The sequence below is a fragment of the Castanea sativa genome, chromosome 8, assembly GCF_040712315.1.
Source record: "Castanea sativa cultivar Marrone di Chiusa Pesio chromosome 8, ASM4071231v1".
Lineage (NCBI taxonomy): Eukaryota > Viridiplantae > Streptophyta > Magnoliopsida > Fagales > Fagaceae > Castanea > Castanea sativa.
In genome coordinates this window covers 42,998,968-43,020,867 of record NC_134020.1, presented here as the reverse complement: position 1 = coordinate 43,020,867, position 21,900 = coordinate 42,998,968, and the positions used below count along the sequence as shown (strand labels likewise).

The window sequence follows — 21,900 nt, the reverse complement described above, 5'->3', positions numbered from 1 at the left end:
TTCATCTAAGTTGTATGCAAGTTAGCGAATATTATGCTAAAGGCCGTTTCAATCTAGTTTTTTTTTTTTTTAAACGAAATATTTTCATACCTACTAATTTTAGGCTCTTATACATTTGCAAGGTATTAAACTATTAATTCAACTTACATGCTTTATAGTACTTTTTATTATTTTTCTTGTAAGTAAAAAAACAGTTAGAAAAATCCAAGTATAACCAATATAGTTCAATACTTCAATGTGTTTTAAGATAATATCAATATTGGTTTGGTGGTCAGTACAATACATCATATCGATACTGTAGGTACCAATAATATAACCTTTTTTTTTTGCGAAAATGCACTTTTGGTCCCTACATTTTGGGTCAATTCCCATTTTGGTCTCAAAATTGATTTCGTTACAAATATTGTCCCTAAAAAAAGAAAATCGTTTTTAAAATGGTCCCTGCCGTCAACCCACTAACAGAAACTTCCTACGTGGCAGACGGAATGGCTTGCTTGTTGACGTGACTATTAAAATATTGTTAAAAATAACTATTTGGCAATTTTAAAATAACACGTCAGCATTTTAATATTTTAAACAATGCCACGTCAGAAAATTTATATAAAAAAAGAATTTAAATTTTAAAAAAAACTTAAATAATTAAAACAAAAAAATTGATCGTAGCAACCCCTATTTTTAATAAAAAAAAATGTTATTATCCTTTTAATTCTTTTTCTTTTTCTTTAACCTTAATTCTTTTTCTTTTACTTTTTCTTTTAATCTCATCTCTAAACTCTCTCTATCTCTAATTCTCTCTTTCTCTCTTCACCCTCGACGAAATCTCTTAGACCCAAACTCTCTCTAATCTAGTGATGAGGTCGCCGTCGTCGAAGTCGTTCAAGACTCAGTGAGGTCGCCGCTGCCGTCAAAGAAAGAAAACCCATCGCTAAGGTCTGCTGATTCGGTATGGCTCCGTTGTACGAAACCCCAGTCACCAACGAAACCCCAGTCACCGATTCGATATTGGAGCCTAGATTAGCGGTTGTGAAGCCGAGATGACCCCAAACTCTCAAATCTCATAATCTCGTCTCCGCTCAAAACCTTACACCCAATATTGACCAACGGCGAGCAGATCAAGAGGCTGATCTTCGAGGTTTTGATCATGGAGGCCATGGGATCTTGATGCCGTGAAAACAATGGGAAAATTTTGGAGTCTTGCATGTGGGAGTTGTGAACATGGATCGGTGGTTGGGTTCGCTGATGATTTTCGTTTGGGATGTGATCTGGGTTTCGTTTGGGTTGTGATCTGGGTTTCGTTGTGTTTGATCTCTATTTGTGATTTTCGTTTGTTGTTGTGATCTGGGTTTGAGTTAGTGGTTGCTGGGTTTGTGTTCATGTAATCTGGGTTTGAGTTCTTTGTATCTGGGTTTGATTGGGAAGAACACAAAGAACAAAGAACAAGTTGTAATGTTTGAAAATTAATAATGATAAGTTATAATTTCTTTAATTAAATTAGATTTAAGGTTTTTTTAAAATTTAATTTCTTTTTTTATATAAATTTTCTGACGTGGCATTGTTTAAAATATTAAAATGCTGACGTGTTATTTTAAAATTGCCAAATAATTATTTTTAATAATATTTTAATAGCCACGTCAGCAAGCAAGTCATTCTGTCTGTCACGTAGGAAGTTTCTGTTAGTGGGTTGACGGCAGGGACCATTTTAAAAACGATTTTCTTTTTTTAGGGACGATATTTGTAACGAAATCAATTTTGGGACCAAAATGGGAATTGACCCAAAATGTAGGGACCAAAAGTGCATTTTCGCCTTTTTTTTATTTTATTTTTAGAAACAGTAATATAACTTGTGAATGTTGGACATCATCCTCCAAAAGAATATTATATCGGTATCTTGTCCATTCGTGTGATAGAATTTTGATTGATTGATAAAAGATTTGCTGAATGCATAAGGTAAAGATTTTGATTTGAAAGAAACAAATAGCCCCATTCAGCAAAAAAAAAAAATACTGCAACTGTTGCTGTAATTTTGACCAAGTATTATCTAGTTAAATCTATCACATACTAACATTTTGTTCTATCAATTTCTATAATTTTTTATATAAAAATATACCCAAAATAAACCAGATATATTAGCTGTAAAAGCTGCTAATTGGACCAACAATACACACGTATTTAATTTGTAAAATAAAACAAGTATTACTAATTTGGATGAGAACAATAATATGAGTCCAAATCTTCTATCTCACTATTTCAGTTTCATTATATACTCCACAAATAAAAACATGTCACTTGTCTATCTATTTTATTAATTATGAAATTTATACCTTCTATTATTTCAATTTTTTTAAATAAATAAATAACCCATTATATTTAAAAAATTAAAATAATAGAATGCATAAATTTAACATTTAATAAAATAAATGGACAAATGGCATGTTTTTATTTGTGAAGTATATAGTAGAATAGGAAGAGTGGGTAGAAGATTTAGACTCCTGTAACATTGTTTTTTAACTTTGAGTTAATACACCAAATGTCTTATAACTAAATTGACACATTCCCATGTACACACTAGTATTTCTCAACAAAAAAAAAAAACTTTTGAGTTAATACTTTTCTTGGTTATCTACGGCAAAAGTAATTAGTTTCCTAATACAAAACTTAATACTACTTTGGAAGACTGTTCACACTTTTACACATTGGCCTTGTCCAGAACATAAAAGTACAACAACCCAACTTCACACGTTAAACAACAAGCTGAATTGACTGTGTTGGGCCCCACCAAAAAACCGACACCATCTCACTTGCCACGTCACCTTCCTTGAACTCTCTCACCTTATCCAAAACCAGACCTGTATATAAATATAAAGATATAAAGGGCTCACTACCCCAAAAACACACTTGAAACCGTCATATAAAAAATAAAAGAAACCAAAGCTACAGAAACGCATATACAAAACCCACAATTCTGTCTCCCTGTCTCTAAACAAAGCCTCTCAATCTTTAACTTTCTGTTTTTCAAGTTTCAAGTTTCAAGTTTCAAGCTTCAAGCTTCAACTCTTTTTCAATAGTCTTTCTTCTAAACAAATGAAAACCCTGAACCGAAAACTACTCCAACTACCAAACTATGCATCCTACCCCATGCAATCAAACCCCGCCACGTCATCATCATCGCCATCCACATTGCCACCTATTCACCACCCATTGTATAGCTCTATGGCTTTCACTTTGGCCGTGTTTATAGTCGGGCTTTTGTGTATGGGGCTCTACTCTTTCTACCTACGCCGCGTCTCAGGCGATTTTTCCCCCTCTGATCATCGGGGGGCGAGGAATTCTTCTCAGCCGTCTGATCTTCCAAGTAGGACTAATAATCAGAGCGTAGGAGTGGACCCCAAGACCGTTCAGGCTTTGCCGGTGTACTCTTACCGTGGGGACGAGAAGTACCAGATAGATTGCGCGATATGTCTGAGCGAGTTCGAGGAAAACGAGGCTGTCAAGATGATACCTTTTTGCAAGCACGTGTTTCATCCCGAGTGCGTCGACACGTGGCTTTCGGGTCACGTGACCTGCCCGGTTTGCCGGTCGAGCAGGTTATTTGAAGGGGAGGAGGGTTTGGGTGTGAAAGAGGAGAAGTGCGATCAGGGTGTGAGTGGTTCTGATGAAAGAAGATCAACGGTGGGGAACCACCATGACGTGTGTATTGAGGTGATGGTGGTTGTGGGGTCACTTAATGTGAGGAGGAATAGTAGTTGTTCGAGCTTAGTAGATCGAGCTATGTTGCAAAGAACTTCGAGTTTTTGAGACGTGTAAGCTTTGTATATCAACAATATACTCATTCCTAGGTTATATTTTTTTTTATCCTATTTTCACATCTAGGTTTTTTTTTTTTTAGACGACCTATGTAAGATAAAAAAAAATAAAAAAATAAAAAAGGTGGCGAAGAATCAGAAGTTATTTGAAAATATTTCTTTAATTTTGTCTCTTTCAATTTTATTATTTTTCTCTCTTTTTTTGTTTTAATTAAATCATTAGTTAGGCTCAAATTTTAAGCTTTTGTTTTTTTTTTGTTGGTAATAGTTATCCCAATTAACTTGGAAGCTAAATTATAATTATAATTTCTTTTTTGGTGATCTCTGAGTTTGTTGACCAAGATGGTGCTATTTTCCATATCACTATTTGCTAATTTGTGGCATCACCTTTCTGGCCTTCTCATGTGATGAGTCTTACTTGGGTCTTATTATATGAGTAGAATGGGTGCATAAATAATAAATAACAGTTGGGAAATATCTTTTTTTTTTTTTAATTTACGTCTTTCTAAGGAATGAAAGATAGCAAGTGTTGTTGCTTCAATCTTGCACGCAAAGTGGTTTAGAAGCAAGGTTGAAATTCAGATTTGCTTTCAACGTAGTTACGTAGTCCAAAGGATCAGAAAACAACAATAGGGTACTAATGAGAACAGTTTTCTCTAAAAACAATTTTCAGGAAGTGGGGCTTACTTTTATTTTATTTTTTTAAGTTGAAAAAACTGTTTTACGAATGGGATACCACTGATACCACTACCAAACACGTTCTTATACAGTACTCTGTCGAAGTGAAGCTTTCAGAATTTAGTCTCTGGGCCCATACTTTTAGACAAATGCCAAATCTGCCCGAGAGTGTTTTGACAGGTCTCAAATCAGATTGGTCGGCCTTTTTTTCTTTCTTTAACCATTTGTTGTGGGCTCTCTCTCTTTGTCTGTATTTGTACTGCTTAATTCTTGACTTCTTGTTTGTTGGAAAATCACCATTTAGCAAAAATATAAAATATACAAATTGATCAGTGCTTCATCAACCAAAATAAAAGCATGAGATTCTCAAAAAATAAAATTACAAGCACGAGAAAAACAATCCTGAGAAAGAAATCTGCCTTCATTCAATGTACTGAACTTGACTTTGATTAATAATAAGTCTTGGAAATCACCAAGAGGAACGACAAACCATGCGTGTGGATTGTGCAATAATCCATCACACCTATCCAATGAAACGAACCCAACGCAATCCACTTCTCGATGTCTTAGATTATTTCTGATGGGTTGATTGGCTGGGTTAGGTTCTAAACTTACTTTAAAGCTTGGTTTGGATTGGGTTCAAGTTAATTTGATACTCGAGTTACCTACGCACCAAATGATCCCTATAGACTTTGAACAAGGATTGACCAATGACCAATGACCAATTTAATGCTGCTCCACAACAAAAGCTCCGAACAACGGAAGAAATTCCTCCTGTCCCATATGTGATGATTGATAAAACAATTTCAGTGTTTGTTTTTTATTTTTGAGAAAATCCGTATACTTTGTCATACAACTTATTTTATAACTTAATTAAATGATACAAGTAAATTGTTTTATGAATAGTTGAATACTTGAATACCGCAAAAGACACTACTCCAAAAGGTGAAATAGTGCCTTGGTAATATCGTCCTGTTTTTTCTTTAAGCTTTTTAGAGACAGGAATAGGATTAACCTTTAATGAAAAATCGTCTTCTAGTAGCCACTAGTTTGATTTTTATTTTTTTTTTGTCTATTTGGTAATTTGGTCCACCATCTACTAGAGTTTTTACCTTCGAATAAAATTACATGGTAGAAAAATTTCACTCAACAAATTTATTCAGGTCAGAATAAATTAATCAAAGATGCCAATTGTTTCAAACATACACTCGACAGATATGGCAATATCCCACCCCAGAAATCAGAATTTTCTCTATCAAAAAGAAAAAGTACCTAGAATGGTCCAGGTACAAGAACTGAACTGGAGATTATATATTTTGTTAATCCAACTTTCCTTTCTTAATTATTCTTCACATCATAAAATAGAGTAAGCACGGATCATCTCAACAACTGGTGCCCAACACATTGGGCATTTTCCTCTACTTTGGACCAACTCATTTGCACATTTTGTACATGTACACATGTGCCCGCATCTGCAACAAGGATATATTAAAAGAAAATGGTAAGATTGGATATATTAGCAGCAAAATTAGTGCTATCCTGCCATTCTATACTTCAATTCCACACCAGAATGGTACACAAATTTACCATTACCTGTACAGTAAAGAATTAATATTGCTTTCACAACATACACAGCAGATTCCTTTCCTCACATAATCCCATTTAGATTCATCTTTCAGCAAACCATCCCTACATGCTCCTGCAACAAACCCACGGCACAAAATACAGTCAAGATAACTGCTGCAACCAGCTGCTGGCATTAAATAATTCCTGAAAACTTAGCTAATATTCAAAGATAAGGAAGATACAATCACCACCCAACCTTAGTCCCAAAATTTTGAGGTCAGTTATGGATTCTCAACAGACTAATTAGAGTAAACCATATGTATTCTATTTCACCAATCTATCATATCCAAAATCATACTCTCCGTGTCACCTACTTGATTGGCATGTCATGTTTTACTATTTCTACTAAATATTATTTTAAGTCTTTTCCTACCTTTTTCATTCACTCCACTTGAATCAAATTTCTCTAACTCATTGGTGCAATTAATCACTCTTCTCTAGTTTGGTCATATCATATGACCAAACCATCTCAAGTGGCTCCCCCTCATCTTTTCATCAATAGAGACTACCTCTATCTTTAAACAAAAAGAAGATAAATGGAGATAACATGATCATCCACGTGAATATTTAAGGTAACTAAGAGACATAAAAAATGAAAGTAAATACCAAGGTAAAACAACCAAGAAGATAAATTGCAGCTAGAAAAAAAAAAAGAGGCAAGTATCTTAGTTCTAGACAAAATTTACATGATATATCACCACTTGAAATAAGTGAAGAAATAGTGGGAAGGAAAATGGGGCACAGAAAAAGCAGAATTGAACAAAAGATAAAAAGGAAGAAGAAGAAAAAAAGAATCCATCAAGGATTCTACACAGACCTAGAATATCAGAAGGGCGGTTCAGGGCAGCAGAGACTTCCTGTCTTATTGAGCGTTGCAACTCAAGTTGCATATCCATGCAGGCCTCCAGCATCCTCTGCATGTTATTCATCCTCTGCTGTAGCCTAGCCATGTCAATCCGCATATCATTAATGATGTCCCACTCCTGTGCCAAGTGCAATACATGATTCAGTTTAAACTTATAACTACAAATTGAATTAAGGTAACAGTTTACAACCCATAGTAGATAATTTGCTGCTATAATTAGCCAAATACTGTGTGTCCCTTTACTTTTGCATGCTAGACAATGACTTTAGTGACTAACAGGAATGACAAAATAATAATAATAACTTAAGCTTCAAAAGAAATGAAAATTTCAAAAACTGAGGTTTGTGCATTAAACAACTTTTCACTTTAAAACATATTGATTAAAAAAGGAATCAAGCTCAAAGAATAATCATGAGGAGACAAACGCACAATTCCCAGACGCTGATGCATATCATGCTGTGGCCAGTTATCATGGTGTGTCTCTGGATAATAGAGTGGCTGAGAAGGTGGTGGTGGTGGTGGTGATGAAGGTCGAGCAAGTGAAGGACTCTCAACAGCATCCCTCTGACTGTCATTCTGATCTCCACTCTGATGCTCAAGATCTTGTTCTTCTGACTCACGAGAAGGTGATGTTCCAGGTAGTTCCCAGTCAGTGGGAGCATTATCTTCCCGTCTTTGCAGATATGATTGTATCAATTGGTCAAGACTCTCACGGAAACCACTGTGAAGAAGATTAGACACTCGTCTCCTGCAAAATGAATAAAATCTCTATGAATAAAAAACTTGATAATCTAAATGGGCTTAGTGCATAAGCCCTTCTGTGGCAGATCTCATATAATTCACTTGGATTAGTTGTTAATACCTGTTTAGGAGTTCTCTGATTTCCACATTGTGCTCATTATCATCCTCAGGAAAATTATATGTATCTACTACTTGAACTGGATCAGCTCCCTGATCAGAAGGCCCATCCAACCAATGCTGCACAGCCTCTTGAAAACCATTATCATCATCCCAAACTTCTGGGGCTTCTTGCAGATGAGGCTGTTCCATATCTTCATTCCCCAACTCTTGGTGGGTAGAAGTACTTCCCAGTTGATTTCCATCCACATCTTCTCTAATGCCATCCCTCCATTCACTATATTCCACATTATCTTGTTGTGAGACTCTGTGATCAGTTTCCATAACTTGTTCTGGCCATTGTTCTACCTGAGCAGCAGCTTCTTCCCAATTTATATCCATGTTATAAACATGATCTGGTAAGCCAGGAATAGACCTTTCCTCAATAATTGGCTCAGAATGTCTGGTAATTTCTTCAACAGCTTCTTGCATTAAGTAACTTTCTCCTGTTTCAGTGAGCAAAGTTTCAGACCACTCACTAGCACCAATTTCCTGTGAGCTTCTGTTCAAGCTTTGCCCTGTACCATCCCTACTTTCAATGAACACATCATTCTCTGAAAGCTGTACCTGCCACTCTTCTTCATGAGCACTAGATCTATGCCATCCAATATCTTCAACAACATCATCCTCTAAATCAGTCCTAACATCCAATAACCTGAGACTATTACTCACCGCATTATTAGGATCAAATTGTTCATTAAGTTCATCTAAGACATCCTGTGCATTGTTTGCTTGAGTTTGATCATTTCTGTTAACATTAGTGTCACAATTAGATGAGGTATCGGAATGGTTGCTGCTTACTTGACTCCATACAGAAGTGTCCAATCTGGAGCAAAATCCTTCCCTGCTTTAAAGAAATGGGTTCCATAGTGTTATTGCTAAAAGGTGAAATAACCACCTTTACTTGCACATACATAATAGGGGAAAAAGATTAAGAGCAAAATATTCAGCAAAATTTGACGAGTCAAATAGAAACAATATGAGCCAAAAAAGGCCAAAGTCATAACTCATAAGATATAAATTAATGCAATAACTCAATATAAGATCAAAGCTGAACTTAAAATACCCAAAATCAAAATGGGAAAGAACATAAACCAAGAAACATTTAGTATTAGAACAGTGACCCCAGCAACACTTGACATTATCCTTATAGCATCCAGAAACTAAATATATTATGTACCAATGAAGAAACTTTTAGATCCTTATTCCATGTTAGTTTTGCACACTAAGAGCAACTACATCAGTTCCTCTATTTAACACATCCATTTTTACACTAAAAACCTACTTTTTCTATTTTACACATCCATTTTTACAAAACACCCACATCAGTTCATCTATTCTATCACCTCTTTTAATTAAATAATCAATTTCTTCAAATTTTTTATTATTTCTCTCAACTACCCGGATATACATATGCGCTCTCTCTCTCTCTCTCTCTCTCTCTCTCTCTACCCATTTTTTCTGATTTGTTGCTCTCTCTCTATTCCCATCTCTCTACCCATCTCTACCCATTTTTCAGATCAACTCTCCCTCTCGATCAAGTCCCCCTAGCTCCAATCCACAAGCACCGAGCTCTAATCCACAAGCACCGAGCTCCGATCCACGAGCTCCGAGCCACGAGCTTCGATCCACGAGCTCCAAGCCACGAGCTCATAGCCACGAGCTCCGATCCACGAGCTCTGATCCACAGGCAAAACCCACAAGCTCCGATCCAGTCAAGCACCGATCGTTCCAATCAAGCACCGATCTGTGTTTGTGTATCTCTATGTTTTTTTTTTTGAGCAAATGTATCTCTGTGTTGATTTGTCTGTGTGGACGTGTTTGTGTGTGAGTGTGTTTGTGTGCATCTGAGGAAAAAGAAGAAGATGAGGAGAGAAGTTACTGAGTTTGTTGAGCACAGATAAGAGAGAGAAAAAAAGGTGTGAACGTGATATTAATAAAATAATAAATGAACGAGCTATAGTAACCGTGTATATTTACACGGTTACTGTAGCTCGTGTAAGGATATACACATTTTTACACCCTTTTAGAAGCACTGATGTGGAGCATTTTTGAGGGAAAATATGTAAAAGTGGTCTATTTTCTATTTTACATGATTTTTGCATCCACTGATGTGGATGCTCTAAAGGTCCCCAGTTCAATCCTAAGCAGCAGTATTAGGTGATTAGTTCCTACCAACTATCTCATTTTCTTTTTCTTTTTCCTTTTTTACTGCTTGATGTTTAAGAGTTCCTTAACAATTGATTAGTGCTTAAATACATGGAGTCCAGGCAAGAGAATCTTGCTGTCAATTGTGAAAGCATGACAGGAGTCCAATGCTTAGCTACAATTTGAATCTATTCTTGATAGAAAATTTTCACCTCGAAAGATGAATTGTACTGTGGAAGTGGAAGAATGCAAGCCCTAAAGGAAACCATCAATTCACAGTACACATGATAGCTCTTGACATAATCCCTAACATAATATTTCCACTCATTGTATCTTTATACAAACAGAAAATTATCAAAAACAACTGTATATCAACACCTTGGTAAACTTGTGCCTGCCTAGGCAACCACATTCAGGCTCATATTGGCAAAAAGGTTGCTAATATATTACAAAAAAGGACAAAACCTAATTCAATGCTCTACTTCACACAAGCTGCAGTATGCTGACTATTTTCTCAATGATCTCCAACATAAAACTCAAAATATATGATAATGTAACCCTAAGATATGTTTGTCGTATGTAATACGAATTTTATTATTAGAATAGAAGGAACACTCAGCCAGTCAAGCCCTTACTTCCCCACACCAGCGAAGCATCATACACTCAATGTTTGGTTTTAAGAGAAAGTTAGGAAAGAAGCTACCATAGTTTCTATCCCAAGGTTTGTAGAAAAAAGAGAATGGATGGGCTTTAGCAAGGCTCTCAAGGGAAAAATTAGGAAGAAGTCTAGTTATCGTGAAGATCTATTTTCTATATCCAAAATATCAACAAATTTCCAGAGCCATTACCAGCATCAAAATTTCACATCCATTTAATGTAGCAGTCAAATCTCATCCTTTGAGTTTCCAAAGAAGATATGATTCACATGTGAAGAGAAGAGAATCAACAGCATACTTTAATCTGATTTTTATTGACAGTACAAGTTCTCAATACAAAATGTTCTCTAAAGCAACCCTTGATAATAAAAGCATGTATTAGGGAAAAAAAATAGGACATAACAGAATATATTAGAGAAATTAGACCAGAAGCTTTGCATGGAAACAAATTGCAGAGCTCTTTGTTATGAAATCATAGAAAGAAATAATACCTCAAACCAGATACAGAAGGTCTCTGCCTCAATAAACCTAGTTCACTTTCTGCCCGGGAAGCAGGTCGCTCATTGTCAACCAATCGGTCATTTCGCAAAAACCTGCCTCTAAGTAATGACTGCAAAAAATGTATTACATGGTCATGTTATAACAAAGTGCACAATCATGATCCCAGGCTTCATTTGCAAACATCACAAAGGAAAAATAACAAAAGTGCTCTATGATCTAGCAAATAATCAGAACCCAAAAAAATACACACAAATCCATAATAATGAGTAAGCCTCAAAGCAAACTAGCCTTTTCTAAGAATAAACTTCTCAAATTTCAGAAAAATAATTCCATATATTGATACATCAAGTCAATCCACTAGAAAAAACAAATAAATGACAAACGACCTAAAAATAGCAATTATTAGCGATCTTTTAATTACTAAGATAATGTTATGTGTCTGCTAAATCTAAAATATATTAGCTTATAGTTACATTAATACTAGTCAAAGAAAGATATTACTCTCAACTCTGGCATGCCCATGACAAATGAAATTTCTTACATCAAAAAGAACTATCCATAACATGAATTAGTATCTAAACATGCAACCTTCTCAGTTTTTAATGGCAACAAAACATTTGCCTCCAGTAAGAAAATTATATAATTTTCTGTGGTAGTTAAAAACACGATCTTCCTATTGCGCAAGAATCAAAATACTTATTGTTGAGAAAGAGTACCACCAAGAGCCTGTTGATATACATGTTGGTTCACACTCCAACCCAAAAACTTGTGCCAAAGGGATTTGGGGCCAAATATGTGTGTGTGTGTGTGTGTGTGTGTGTGTGTGTGTGTGTGTGTGTGTGTGTTTTGATATGTAAAAGGGCTTGGCTCAATGGCCAAATATGTATATCAACTGCTCACTTTCTTTACTTTTCCTCAATGAGACTCAACACTAATGTACGCAACACGCACAACAAATCTCCCCATTATGTGTGAATCTCTATCACATTGACCCATCTAACTCAAGTGTGATTACTTCACAAATCCAAGAATATCACACATACAAGAGTTGCACCACATGCGGAGCCAACAAATGCAGCTCACTCCAAGAGTCACCCACACTATCAACAAAGCCATACCAGACATATCAAGAGCACGACACATATTCAAGTGGAAGCAAAACCACCAGCTATGATACAATCTTTTTAGGAAAGAGAACACCTAGGAAGCCACCAAGAGCCCCATGATATACACATTAGGACACCACTATGTCCTAAAATCTTAAGCCAATGGATCTACACCCAATTATTAATATCAATAAAATAACTACTCTATTCAGTTTTTCTCAATGTGGAACTCAAGTACTCAACACTTACACATGAACTCAAAACATTTAAATTAAACAGAAGTTTATTACTAATGGAAATCTAGTAATTCAATAAATTGAAAACTTCCATATCCCTCATGGTCATTCATTTTTCAGAGGCATTCACAGATTGATCTCTGCAGCCAAGGTGGACACTCCTATAGGAGCATCTTATAGGCTGTCTAGTCCATATGTGATACCTTTATGCTAAAGCATGGTCCTCCACCCAAGGACTTTCTGGTATCATGATAAAAGAACATTATTCAAGTCCCGACTCCCACATGTACCAATTTCACAAGACAATGGGTAACAAAGTCTATACAGAAAAACAGGAACAGTGAGAACAGTGATGAACCAAGGAAGAGATAGAGACAAAGAAAACAATACATTGCAAAAAAAAAAATATATATATATATATATAGAAGCTTTGCATCAATTAACCTGTATGCGATTCCGATGAGCAAATTGTGATACAGCCTGATGCTCCAACAAATCTTGAAGCTCACTTAGCCTTTCCCTCTCAGCCTTCTTCAGCATATCAAGCAGAGCCTGTCTGCCACATAATCGACGAATGCCCCTCCGGCTATGCTCATTTCGGCCTCCATTCTGGTTAACAAGCAATCGATCACGAATCTGTTCAATCTGGGTACCAATATCAGCAGATTGGTCTTCTCTATTGTCATCAGAAGCAACTCTCTGCTGGCTATTCATTTGTGCCCACTCCCTTATGATCCTCACCCTCTCCTGCTCAGTTTCACCAAGCCACTCTGCCCTTGGGCTGTTGCTCATATGGGAAACATTTGGTGCTTGTTCTCTCGCCCCACTGTTCATCCATTCCCGGAATATCTGCCTCACCCTCTCCCTTTCAATTTCCCCAAAATCAGAAGAATGTTCGCAGTTAAAATTTCCAGAATCAACGTGTTCATTGTGCGAGCCAATTTGAGTTTGAGGCCATGTTCCACACACACTCTCACTCACACTCATGTCCTCCCAACCACCGCTATGTTCATCACTATCAGAAATCTGCTCCCTTGAGAGGTCAGAAATCAAAACATCACTCCTTTGTTGGACCATTCGTTCTTGATGGGTACGACTCACCACATGCTCATCCTCAAGCTCCCGCCACATCTGCAGGAGCGAGGATGCCCGTGTTCTGACCCTCACTTCATCAGCTTGCCGTCCTGACGCCTGAGAATGAGAGTCCCTTAGGAAGGGGGAATCAAGTACAGAAACATTGTGTAGACCAGCAATAGCCATTTATCTAAACCAAAACTAAAAATATTTCACCCCATTCACTTAAAAATGCAAAATAGGCACATTCACACAGAGGAAATACAATCAGATGATTCTTCCTAAAATTGGATCACCGCATCTGCATCATCCTCGTGGTCATCATCATCATCAACACCGTTATTATCACCCTTGTGGATCTTAGCCACACGATGGCAACGAATTACAATCATCGAACTGACCCGCTAACATTAATCACAGGAGTGATTGATTTTGCCTAACGATTTTTCTGCATCAAATTAGGAAACAGTCATTTTTACTATATTGAATATTCTAACCCCCAACTAACACGTCAAGTCAAAATCACAAATAATTCCCAATGCAAATACCTTAAAAACAAAGATTTTACCAAGCAGCTACCTAAAATTTCAATGCTTAAAAACCACTACTACCAAAAAAAAAACCTATTCAATTCCTCAATGCCTCTGTTTGGTAGCCAAGAAAATGAAAAACATAATAAAATAAAACAAAATCTTCAGCATCAGATTTTCCATAAATAGGAATCCCAGATAGAACAAGCTCCACCAAATTAAGCCTGAAACAACTATTTTACCCTACTCAAATGTGACATTCCAATTTTTAAAATCCCAAAAATGAGATTCAAACTCATTTTTTCCATTACTATTTTTTTCACCTTTCCCGGCAACCAAACAGAAACAACATACTAAATCTGCATCAAGAACTCATTCATCAAATCAACTCAAAACAAAAACAAAAACAAAAAAAAACAAAACAAAACAAAAAAATCACAAATCTCCTTCAAAACAAAAAAGAAGAAGAAGAAGAAGAACGTGAAACACACAGAGAGTTTAAAGTGATGGATTCGATTCTGAAAATTAAAGAAAGGAAGGAACAAAGGGAAAATAAAAAACGTACCGGTGAAGCTCTGTGGCTTTTGGTTTAGAAGTAAAGGAAACGAAACCCTAACCCTGAAGAAAGTTACAGAGAGAGAGAGAGAGAGAGAGAGAGAGTTTTAGAAAGAGAAAATGGGAAGTCAGAGAGAGAGAGAGAGAGAGAGAGAGAGAAGGAGGGAAGAGCGGTGATTTACGAATAATAAATGAAGACACGTCACCGTTTCCTAGACTTGCTCTTCGCTTCTTCCCTCCTATAAATATTTATTGCCGTAACGCTAACGTCTAAAAAAAATTTTTATGGGGCCACGAAGTGGTGACACGTGGCGTGGTGTCTCAGTCTTTCTATCACAATCGCGCATCACTGCGATTTTCTCAAATCTTGAATTGAACGGGAAGTGGCGGAGAAGTCTACACTCTTTTTGCAAAACGACGTCGTCGTCTTATTATTATCTCTTTTAGACTTTTTACAAGTTTTTACTGCAACCGTGAATTTCTTTTTTTTTCTTTTTTTTTTTTGGGTACCTAATCATTTCGGCTCCGTCTTTTGCGGTATTCCCTTTGTCTACATACTAGTTTTTGACTCTTTGTGGACACCATTGCTTGGCGACAATACACTCCACATTTTTTGGCACGTTATTGTCCTTGTCTAATTTTTACTGTTGTAAAAATATGTGTTAAAAGTGTTAATGCTATTCATAGTTTGTTAGGTAAGGTTGTTCTAATAATGTTATTTGTATTTTTTTTAAATACGTGTAGATGAAAAAGTGTGAAAATACGTGTAATATTGTTTAAAAATTAAAAAATATTGCTTAAAATGTCATATCAAATGGCCTCTTAAGGGGTGTTTGAGAGAGTATTTTAAGGTATGTTATTTGAGTATTTTTGATATACGTGTAGATGAAAAATATGTGTAATATTGTTTAAAATATATGAAAATGAGTTTAAACTAGCTTGTCAAACACCCCCTTAATCACTGAAAACTGTTGTTTAAACAACCATGCCAAATAGCCTAAATATATAAAACAACATGAATCAATGATTATTCAATGGCTTTTTCTATTTTTTATTAATATATAGTTGGATAGTAATAATAAGAAAATAAGGAATTCGAAACTTAATAACTTCTCCTTAAAAAGAGGAGAGTAGATTATTATATTTCACTTACATCCTTACAAGTTTCTTCCCCTTCTCCTCTATGTATGTGAGTGTGTGTGTTTATCAAATAAAAAAAAAGTTTATTGACATTATTAGAATTATTTGTTTTACATATTTTAGTGGGTCTTTTTATTTGTAATTATAATAGATATTTGAAGATTAAAACATATAAATAAATACAACATTATTTTTCATGATCAGCCAAATATAAGCTGCCACTTCAATGAATCATAAATGGATTATGGGAATGGGATGCCTATGAGATATCCTTATGCCAATTGTTTTTTTTTAAATAAATTTAAAAAAATTGGATAATTTACATCAATTGTTTTATTAACTTTCAACCGAAGTTATTTAGATATATAAATGCCAATAACTTTTTGCATTAATTTAGTCTGATGTCAATCACATAATGAGTACATAGGGCACTTTGAAGAAGACTTTTAAATATATACCTACCGTTCTACTAATGGAAGTATTAACGAGCATAGACTCGATTCTTTTTTTTCTTTTTCTTTTTTCCTTTCATTAAAAGTCAAAACAACCAAATGTACTTATTTGTAAAGGCAAAGTTCATAATTATTAATAGAGATTTTGTATCATAGCATTTTTCCAAAGTAATTTTCTTATTTTGGATTATGATTAGTTGAGATTAAAAGATAAATCCTACTTTTTTTAAGAAGAAAAAAGATAAGCCTTTCTAGTTAACATAATGAAATGTAATTCAATTTCCAAGTAACCATCCATTTAAAATGGTTTTTTTTTTCCTATTTTTTGGGTTACAATAAAGGGGAGATAAAAAGATTTGAACTCAAATTTTCCTCATGGGGAGACCAAAAGGTGAGTCACAAAGAACTCTAGTTAAATAGGTATGACATGATATATTGATATGTGAAAGAGAGAAGTATATATGTTCAAGATACAACCTTACTATTAAGTATGGATTCAACAACAAAAACAAATAACCAAAAAACCCTACATCATGATAATAATGAATGTGGAAATCTGACTAGCATCTTCTTGTCATGTTTCAATCATGACTAGGGAAAAAAGATCATCTGTCAGAAACCCAAGTTACAAAAGATAGATTACCTTAATTTTCCTTCCTTGCATTTTCATTGCTTAATTAATGATTATCAGTCTTGTTCAAGTTGTTAGCAGTTCATATAATCCAACAATTACAACTTCTTAAAGACAATTAAAAGGAATAAAACTGATGGAATTTTTATTTAGGATTATTTTCCTTGAAGTCAGCAAGAAAGAAAAGACATTAAGGTTCTTTTGGAGGAAATGACAACGTTGGTGTGACCATTGAATCCATCCTTTTAACCAGTGCATTTAGCTGATGAACTCCATGATTCGAAAGACATCTTATTATCTTGATGATTCTTTTTCTTTTTTTTTAATTCTTAATGATTCAATCTAAAGTATGATATAGAAGTTATCCAAAAATCAATGGCCGTGTCTAAAAGTCACTTCAACCTTATCATTGTTTCCTTGCAACATAGCATAGAAAATTAGCTCACAACATTAATAATAATGAGTTATTCAAACCTTTTTAGAACCAACTTTGCTACTTGCCTACTTTATACTTAGTACTTGGTAAAGGCCTCTTAATCCTAAAGCAACCTGAAAACAATTTTGGTTGGCTTGAAGGTTGCAACCCATTTTCAACTACCCTTCTCTCTCTCTCTCTCTCTGCCCCCACGTCCTTGGTTTAATTAGTGCATATTTTTAATCTTGAAGTCTTACCAGCCTCTCTTAATGCTGAAGCCCCCAACCAAATTTACTATTATGCAACATACAACTCCAAAACCATTTCCTTTGCTCATGATATTACCTATATGCCCTCATGATAATATATCATTCTTCCATATTATTTTTATTTTGGGTAAATTTCACAAACCTACCCTGAGATTTGTGATAATACCAACTAAGTCCAAAAAAAAAGTCTAAAACATTCTAAAACCTATCAATTTGGTCCTTAAAAGACAACTTTGTCCCTAATAGCCAAACATCATTACTTTCATTTTCTCTTCTTCCTTTCTCTTTTCTGTCTTCCTTTCCCTTTATTCTCCCTCTATTCTCTGAGTTCTCTATCTCAAAAACTCTCTCTCTCTAACCTTAGGCTAATTGTTTAGCAAATCTTGCCAGGAATCAATTTTATTTGAGTGGTTATAATCCTTGATAGCTAAACACTATTACTTTCATAATACCCTTTACCAGTAATCCCAAAGTACCAGAAAAATCAGCACAGTAACAATACCTAAATCTCTAAATCCATAAAAAACAATATCAAGAACTCGAACCAAAATTTTTTTTTTTTTAAATCTCCACAAAAAAAAAAAAAAAAGATCTTTCAAAACCAATAGAAACCCAAGAAAACCAACAAAAATCCAAGCCAAACTACAACACACAAATACTTTTGTAAATTCCTAATGAAATCTCCTAAAAATCCCAACAAAAACCCAAAAAAACCAACAAAAATCCTAGCCAAACAACATAGAAAACCAGCATATCCCAACTATCTTCATAAGAGAAACGAGAAAAAAAACACACCATATCACAAGATCAACCATGCCGCAACGAGAGTCCGTCCAATGCCATTGACGGCTTTGATTGTAGTGGGAATTGGGAAGATCCTTGCATGATAGTTTTTTGGTGCCGGTGGCCAAGCCATGACTTTCACTAGAGCTAAGCTTCAATTAGAAAGAGTTCTGAGAAAGAGAACTCAAATAACCAAGAGAGAAGATGGGGAAAAGAACAAGACAAAAAATAGAGAGAGGAAGATGAGAAAATGAAATTAACGGTGTTTGGCTATCAAGGACAAAATTGTCTTTTGAGGACCAAATTGGAGGATTTTAAAATGTTTTGGACCTAATTGGTATTATCACAAACCTCATAAAGGTTTGTGAAATTTACCCTTTTATTTTATATACTTATGTTTTTTTTTTTTTTTCCTTTACCTTCTCCTCTATTTAATTTTTTTTGCTTTTTTTTTAAATATTTAACAAGGTTTAAAAAGAGTAGAAAATGGTTTTCATTATTTCTTTGTGTTTTCAAATCTTCCATTCCTTTGTGTTGCCACTACCACAATCATTGCCTCCGTCGCCACACCACCACCTTCACCCTGTATACCGCTACAATCACTGGTCATTTCTACCACTGTCCACTATCTTCATCAACATCGATGCCACCATTCATCATTGCCTTAATTGTCATTACACCACCATACCACTAACATTATCGCTACAATTATCACCACACCACCTTCAACGTTGTCACAACCATTTTTGTCACCACCTTTGCGACCACATACATTAGCATCAGTTGTCCAGGAAATATATTGATTTTCCATGCAAACCAAATGACACATTGTTTTTGGGATCATTTTTTTGAGTCAAAGCCAAACATAGGAAAACAAGTCATTTTTTCTAAAAAAACTTTCAGGTGAAAATTTTGTCACCAAAACAAACAGAGTATTAATTTTTTATTTTGCTCTTGTTGCCCTTCTCTACATTGTTTTGCAACCTAAAAAAAATAAAAAAGAATTTCTTAGACGATATCTATATTTTAAAATTTTTTTTTTTATAGTCTTGTGATGAATAATCACATCATAACATTTATGCACCCTCTTACCAACAAACTATGTCTTCATTTGGTTGGTGTATTTTTCACCTAATCTTTTATTGCCACAATTCATGAAAGAGAAATGATGTCTACAATATTTTTACAACAAATCCTCAATGGCAAATTGTTACTGGTTGTTATTGTTGGGGCAAAAAAGTAATCTTAGTGTTAGGTTCAAATTTAAACTAATAACAACTAACTACCTATAATTTATTATAAATATGTTATAGACATAGCATTTTTCTTCATGAAATGGGATCTTACAACTTAAATCTATAATTAGGTGTCAAGCTATTCCATTCCTTTCCCTAAACAGAATTTCTATATCTGACTCTTGTAGTGCTATCCACACATGACACATTGGGTCCAACATTTCCAATGATGAATAAAATTTAAAATCTCTTTCACTAAACGACGCAAATTTATTACGCACCCCAACCATGATTTTTACCACTATATATTCAACTCCTAAGTTTAATAATGCCATGCTTGTAGAGTTGCCATTAATTATTTCGTAGGGGATTTCTTTACCAGCTGCTTCTCTAAAGCCCTACTTTATGGACATTTTGACAATGCTTAGAGCATCCACATTCATTTATTCTAATTCTATCCTATTTTACCATTCAAAAAGTTACTTTATCAATTATACAATACAATTTTACAATTCCTCAACATTCAATCTTCTATTTTACCATACTACACATTAAAATAATATAAATATAATAATATAAAAATATTTCCCAATTCTCTCAATTCTCTCTCTGATCTCTGTATCTTTTTACTCTGTCAAACTTCTTTCAATTACACCAACACCACCGTCCACCTTCTCTCAGTCACACCACCACCGTCCACCATCCAACTTCTCTCAGTTACACAAAAATCATTCACAAACCAGAGAGAGAAAATCATTCACAAACTAGTTAAATTCACAAACCAAAAATCATTCAAAAATCATTCACAAAATCCAGAAATCACAAACCAAAAATCCCACGCTGTCGTTGCACCACTGACCCACGCCCACATCAGTCACAAACCCACCACCGCCAGAAATCCACACAACTCGCCGATCTCCACCAGTAAAAACCCAAATCACTCACCGATCTCCGATCCAAATCAAAACAAGAAACCCATGCCGCCGCTGCACCACCTGACCCATGCCCACATCAGTCACCGATCTCCGATCTCCGATCCAAATCAAAACAAGAAACCCATCACTCACCGATATGTTGATTTTGTCGGTTTGAAGAGAGAGGGTCATCCACACATGCAAGAATGTCGGTTTGAAGAGGGTCATCGGAGCACCGATGCCTCGTCGGTTGAGTGAATCGGTAAAGGGATCGGAGCACCAATGCCTCGTCGAAATCACTATCAGAGAGAGAGGGTCATCGGCTAGAGAGAGGGTCATCGGAGAGAGTCTTGGGTCTGGAGAGAGTAGAGAGCAAATGAGAAAGAGAGAAGGAAGAGAGAAAAAAAAAAAAGAGAGATGAGAGAGAAATTCCCGGGTAAATAAACAGAAGGAGAGTATTAAAAAATTATATTTTTTTATCCCATTTAGTTACAGTACCATCTTACATTTACGATGGTACTGTAGCTATATGGCAAAAAAAATTTGACTTTTCCAATTTGCCATTTTCATTGCTGAGCAGTATTTGAGTCTAAATGTCAAATACACTTTACATTTGGTATATACCACACTCACTGTTGATGCTCTTATCATCATCAGCTATTTTAACAGCTGAATTAACATGTAGATAGCACGTTCATTAACTAATCTAATTAATTAGGAATTCAAGAAATGCGTTGACTTGATCGATCCTCTGCCAATAATATCGGTGAATCTATGCATCATTAAACTGGTTTATAATGATTATGTGGTACGTAGTTCTATAGTATTATCATAATAAAACTGGTTTATAATGACTCATGTGTGGTACTTTTTATATTATTGTAAGTTAAAATGTATGTCCAAACTCCGACCAAACTGCAAATATATAATTTATTAGCTTAGCAATTGCAACGACCATTTTGATTGATTGAAACGATACCACAACAACGTGCCAACACGGAGCCGCCATCGTAGAGAGGCTGTTGCCACATGATTCTAGACCATCATTGATTAAAAATATCAGCTTGCTCGGCCTTTCAGGGATTCCTAGATAGTGGATATTTTTTTCCACAGTAAGGACAAGTAGTACTGCAACTGCAAGTCTGCAACACCGTAACAACTAACATGGCCATAGGCCCATATAGCTGATCTTCAATCGTCATTAGGCCCTCAAAACTATTATCATTCTTTAGGTTGCACCAGTGCTTTTGCAACGCTTTGGATGTTTGTTAATAGCACATTTAAAGTACATGGGTCCTATAAGTTGAAACAATAATGTTCCTCAATAGTGATCATCACTTTGTTTTTTTCTTTTACATAAGTTTATATAGGAAAGCACCATGCACT

General features: G+C 35.2%; 2 protein-coding genes across 3 annotated transcripts; one reads left to right on the top strand and one right to left on the bottom strand.

The window, feature by feature from the left end:
* The first annotated feature begins 2,899 nt into the window (after window positions 1-2,899).
* Window positions 2,900-3,905, top strand: LOC142608036 (RING-H2 finger protein ATL57). Its single transcript, XM_075779740.1, has one exon. It carries the CDS (start codon window positions 3,082-3,084, stop codon window positions 3,793-3,795), a length of 714 nt encoding a protein of 237 aa, XP_075635855.1. The 5' UTR covers window positions 2,900-3,081; the 3' UTR covers window positions 3,796-3,905.
* Window positions 3,906-5,621: 1,716 nt separating this feature from the next.
* On the bottom strand, window positions 5,622-14,889 carry LOC142607304 (uncharacterized). 2 transcript variants are annotated; one of them, XM_075778747.1, is made up of 9 exons: window positions 14,686-14,889; window positions 12,961-14,038; window positions 11,165-11,283; window positions 8,542-8,713; window positions 7,835-8,430; window positions 7,402-7,720; window positions 6,925-7,090; window positions 6,075-6,180; window positions 5,622-5,953 (listed from the first exon to the last, which is right to left on the bottom strand). In XM_075778747.1, the coding sequence occupies exons 2-9, from the start codon at window positions 13,774-13,776 to the stop codon at window positions 5,836-5,838; spliced, it is 2,412 nt and encodes an 803-aa protein (XP_075634862.1). In that variant the 5' UTR covers window positions 13,777-14,038; window positions 14,686-14,889; the 3' UTR covers window positions 5,622-5,835. The 2 variants fall into 2 exon arrangements, with proteins under 2 accessions (XP_075634862.1, XP_075634861.1); XM_075778746.1 differs by having other exon boundaries at window positions 7,835-8,713.
* Between the last annotated feature and the right edge of the window lie 7,011 nt (window positions 14,890-21,900).

What these genes read in the sequence shown, in the direction of transcription:
- LOC142608036 (XM_075779740.1), top strand. Translation starts at nt 3,082, where the DNA reads ATGAAAACCCTGAACCGAAAACTACTCCAACTACCAAACTATGCATCC.
- LOC142607304 (XM_075778746.1), bottom strand. Translation starts at nt 13,776, where the DNA reads ATGGCTATTGCTGGTCTACACAATGTTTCTGTACTTGATTCCCCCTTC. An exon ending in CTCATCGGAATCGCATACAG is followed by an intron (nt 11,284 to 12,960) that starts GTTAATTGATGC and finishes CATTTTTTGCAG; the next exon opens with TCATTACTTAGAGGCAGGTT. An exon ending in CCTTCTGTATCTGGTTTGAG is followed by an intron (nt 8,714 to 11,164) that starts GTATTATTTCTT and finishes TCTTTAAAGCAG; the next exon opens with GGAAGGATTTTGCTCCAGAT.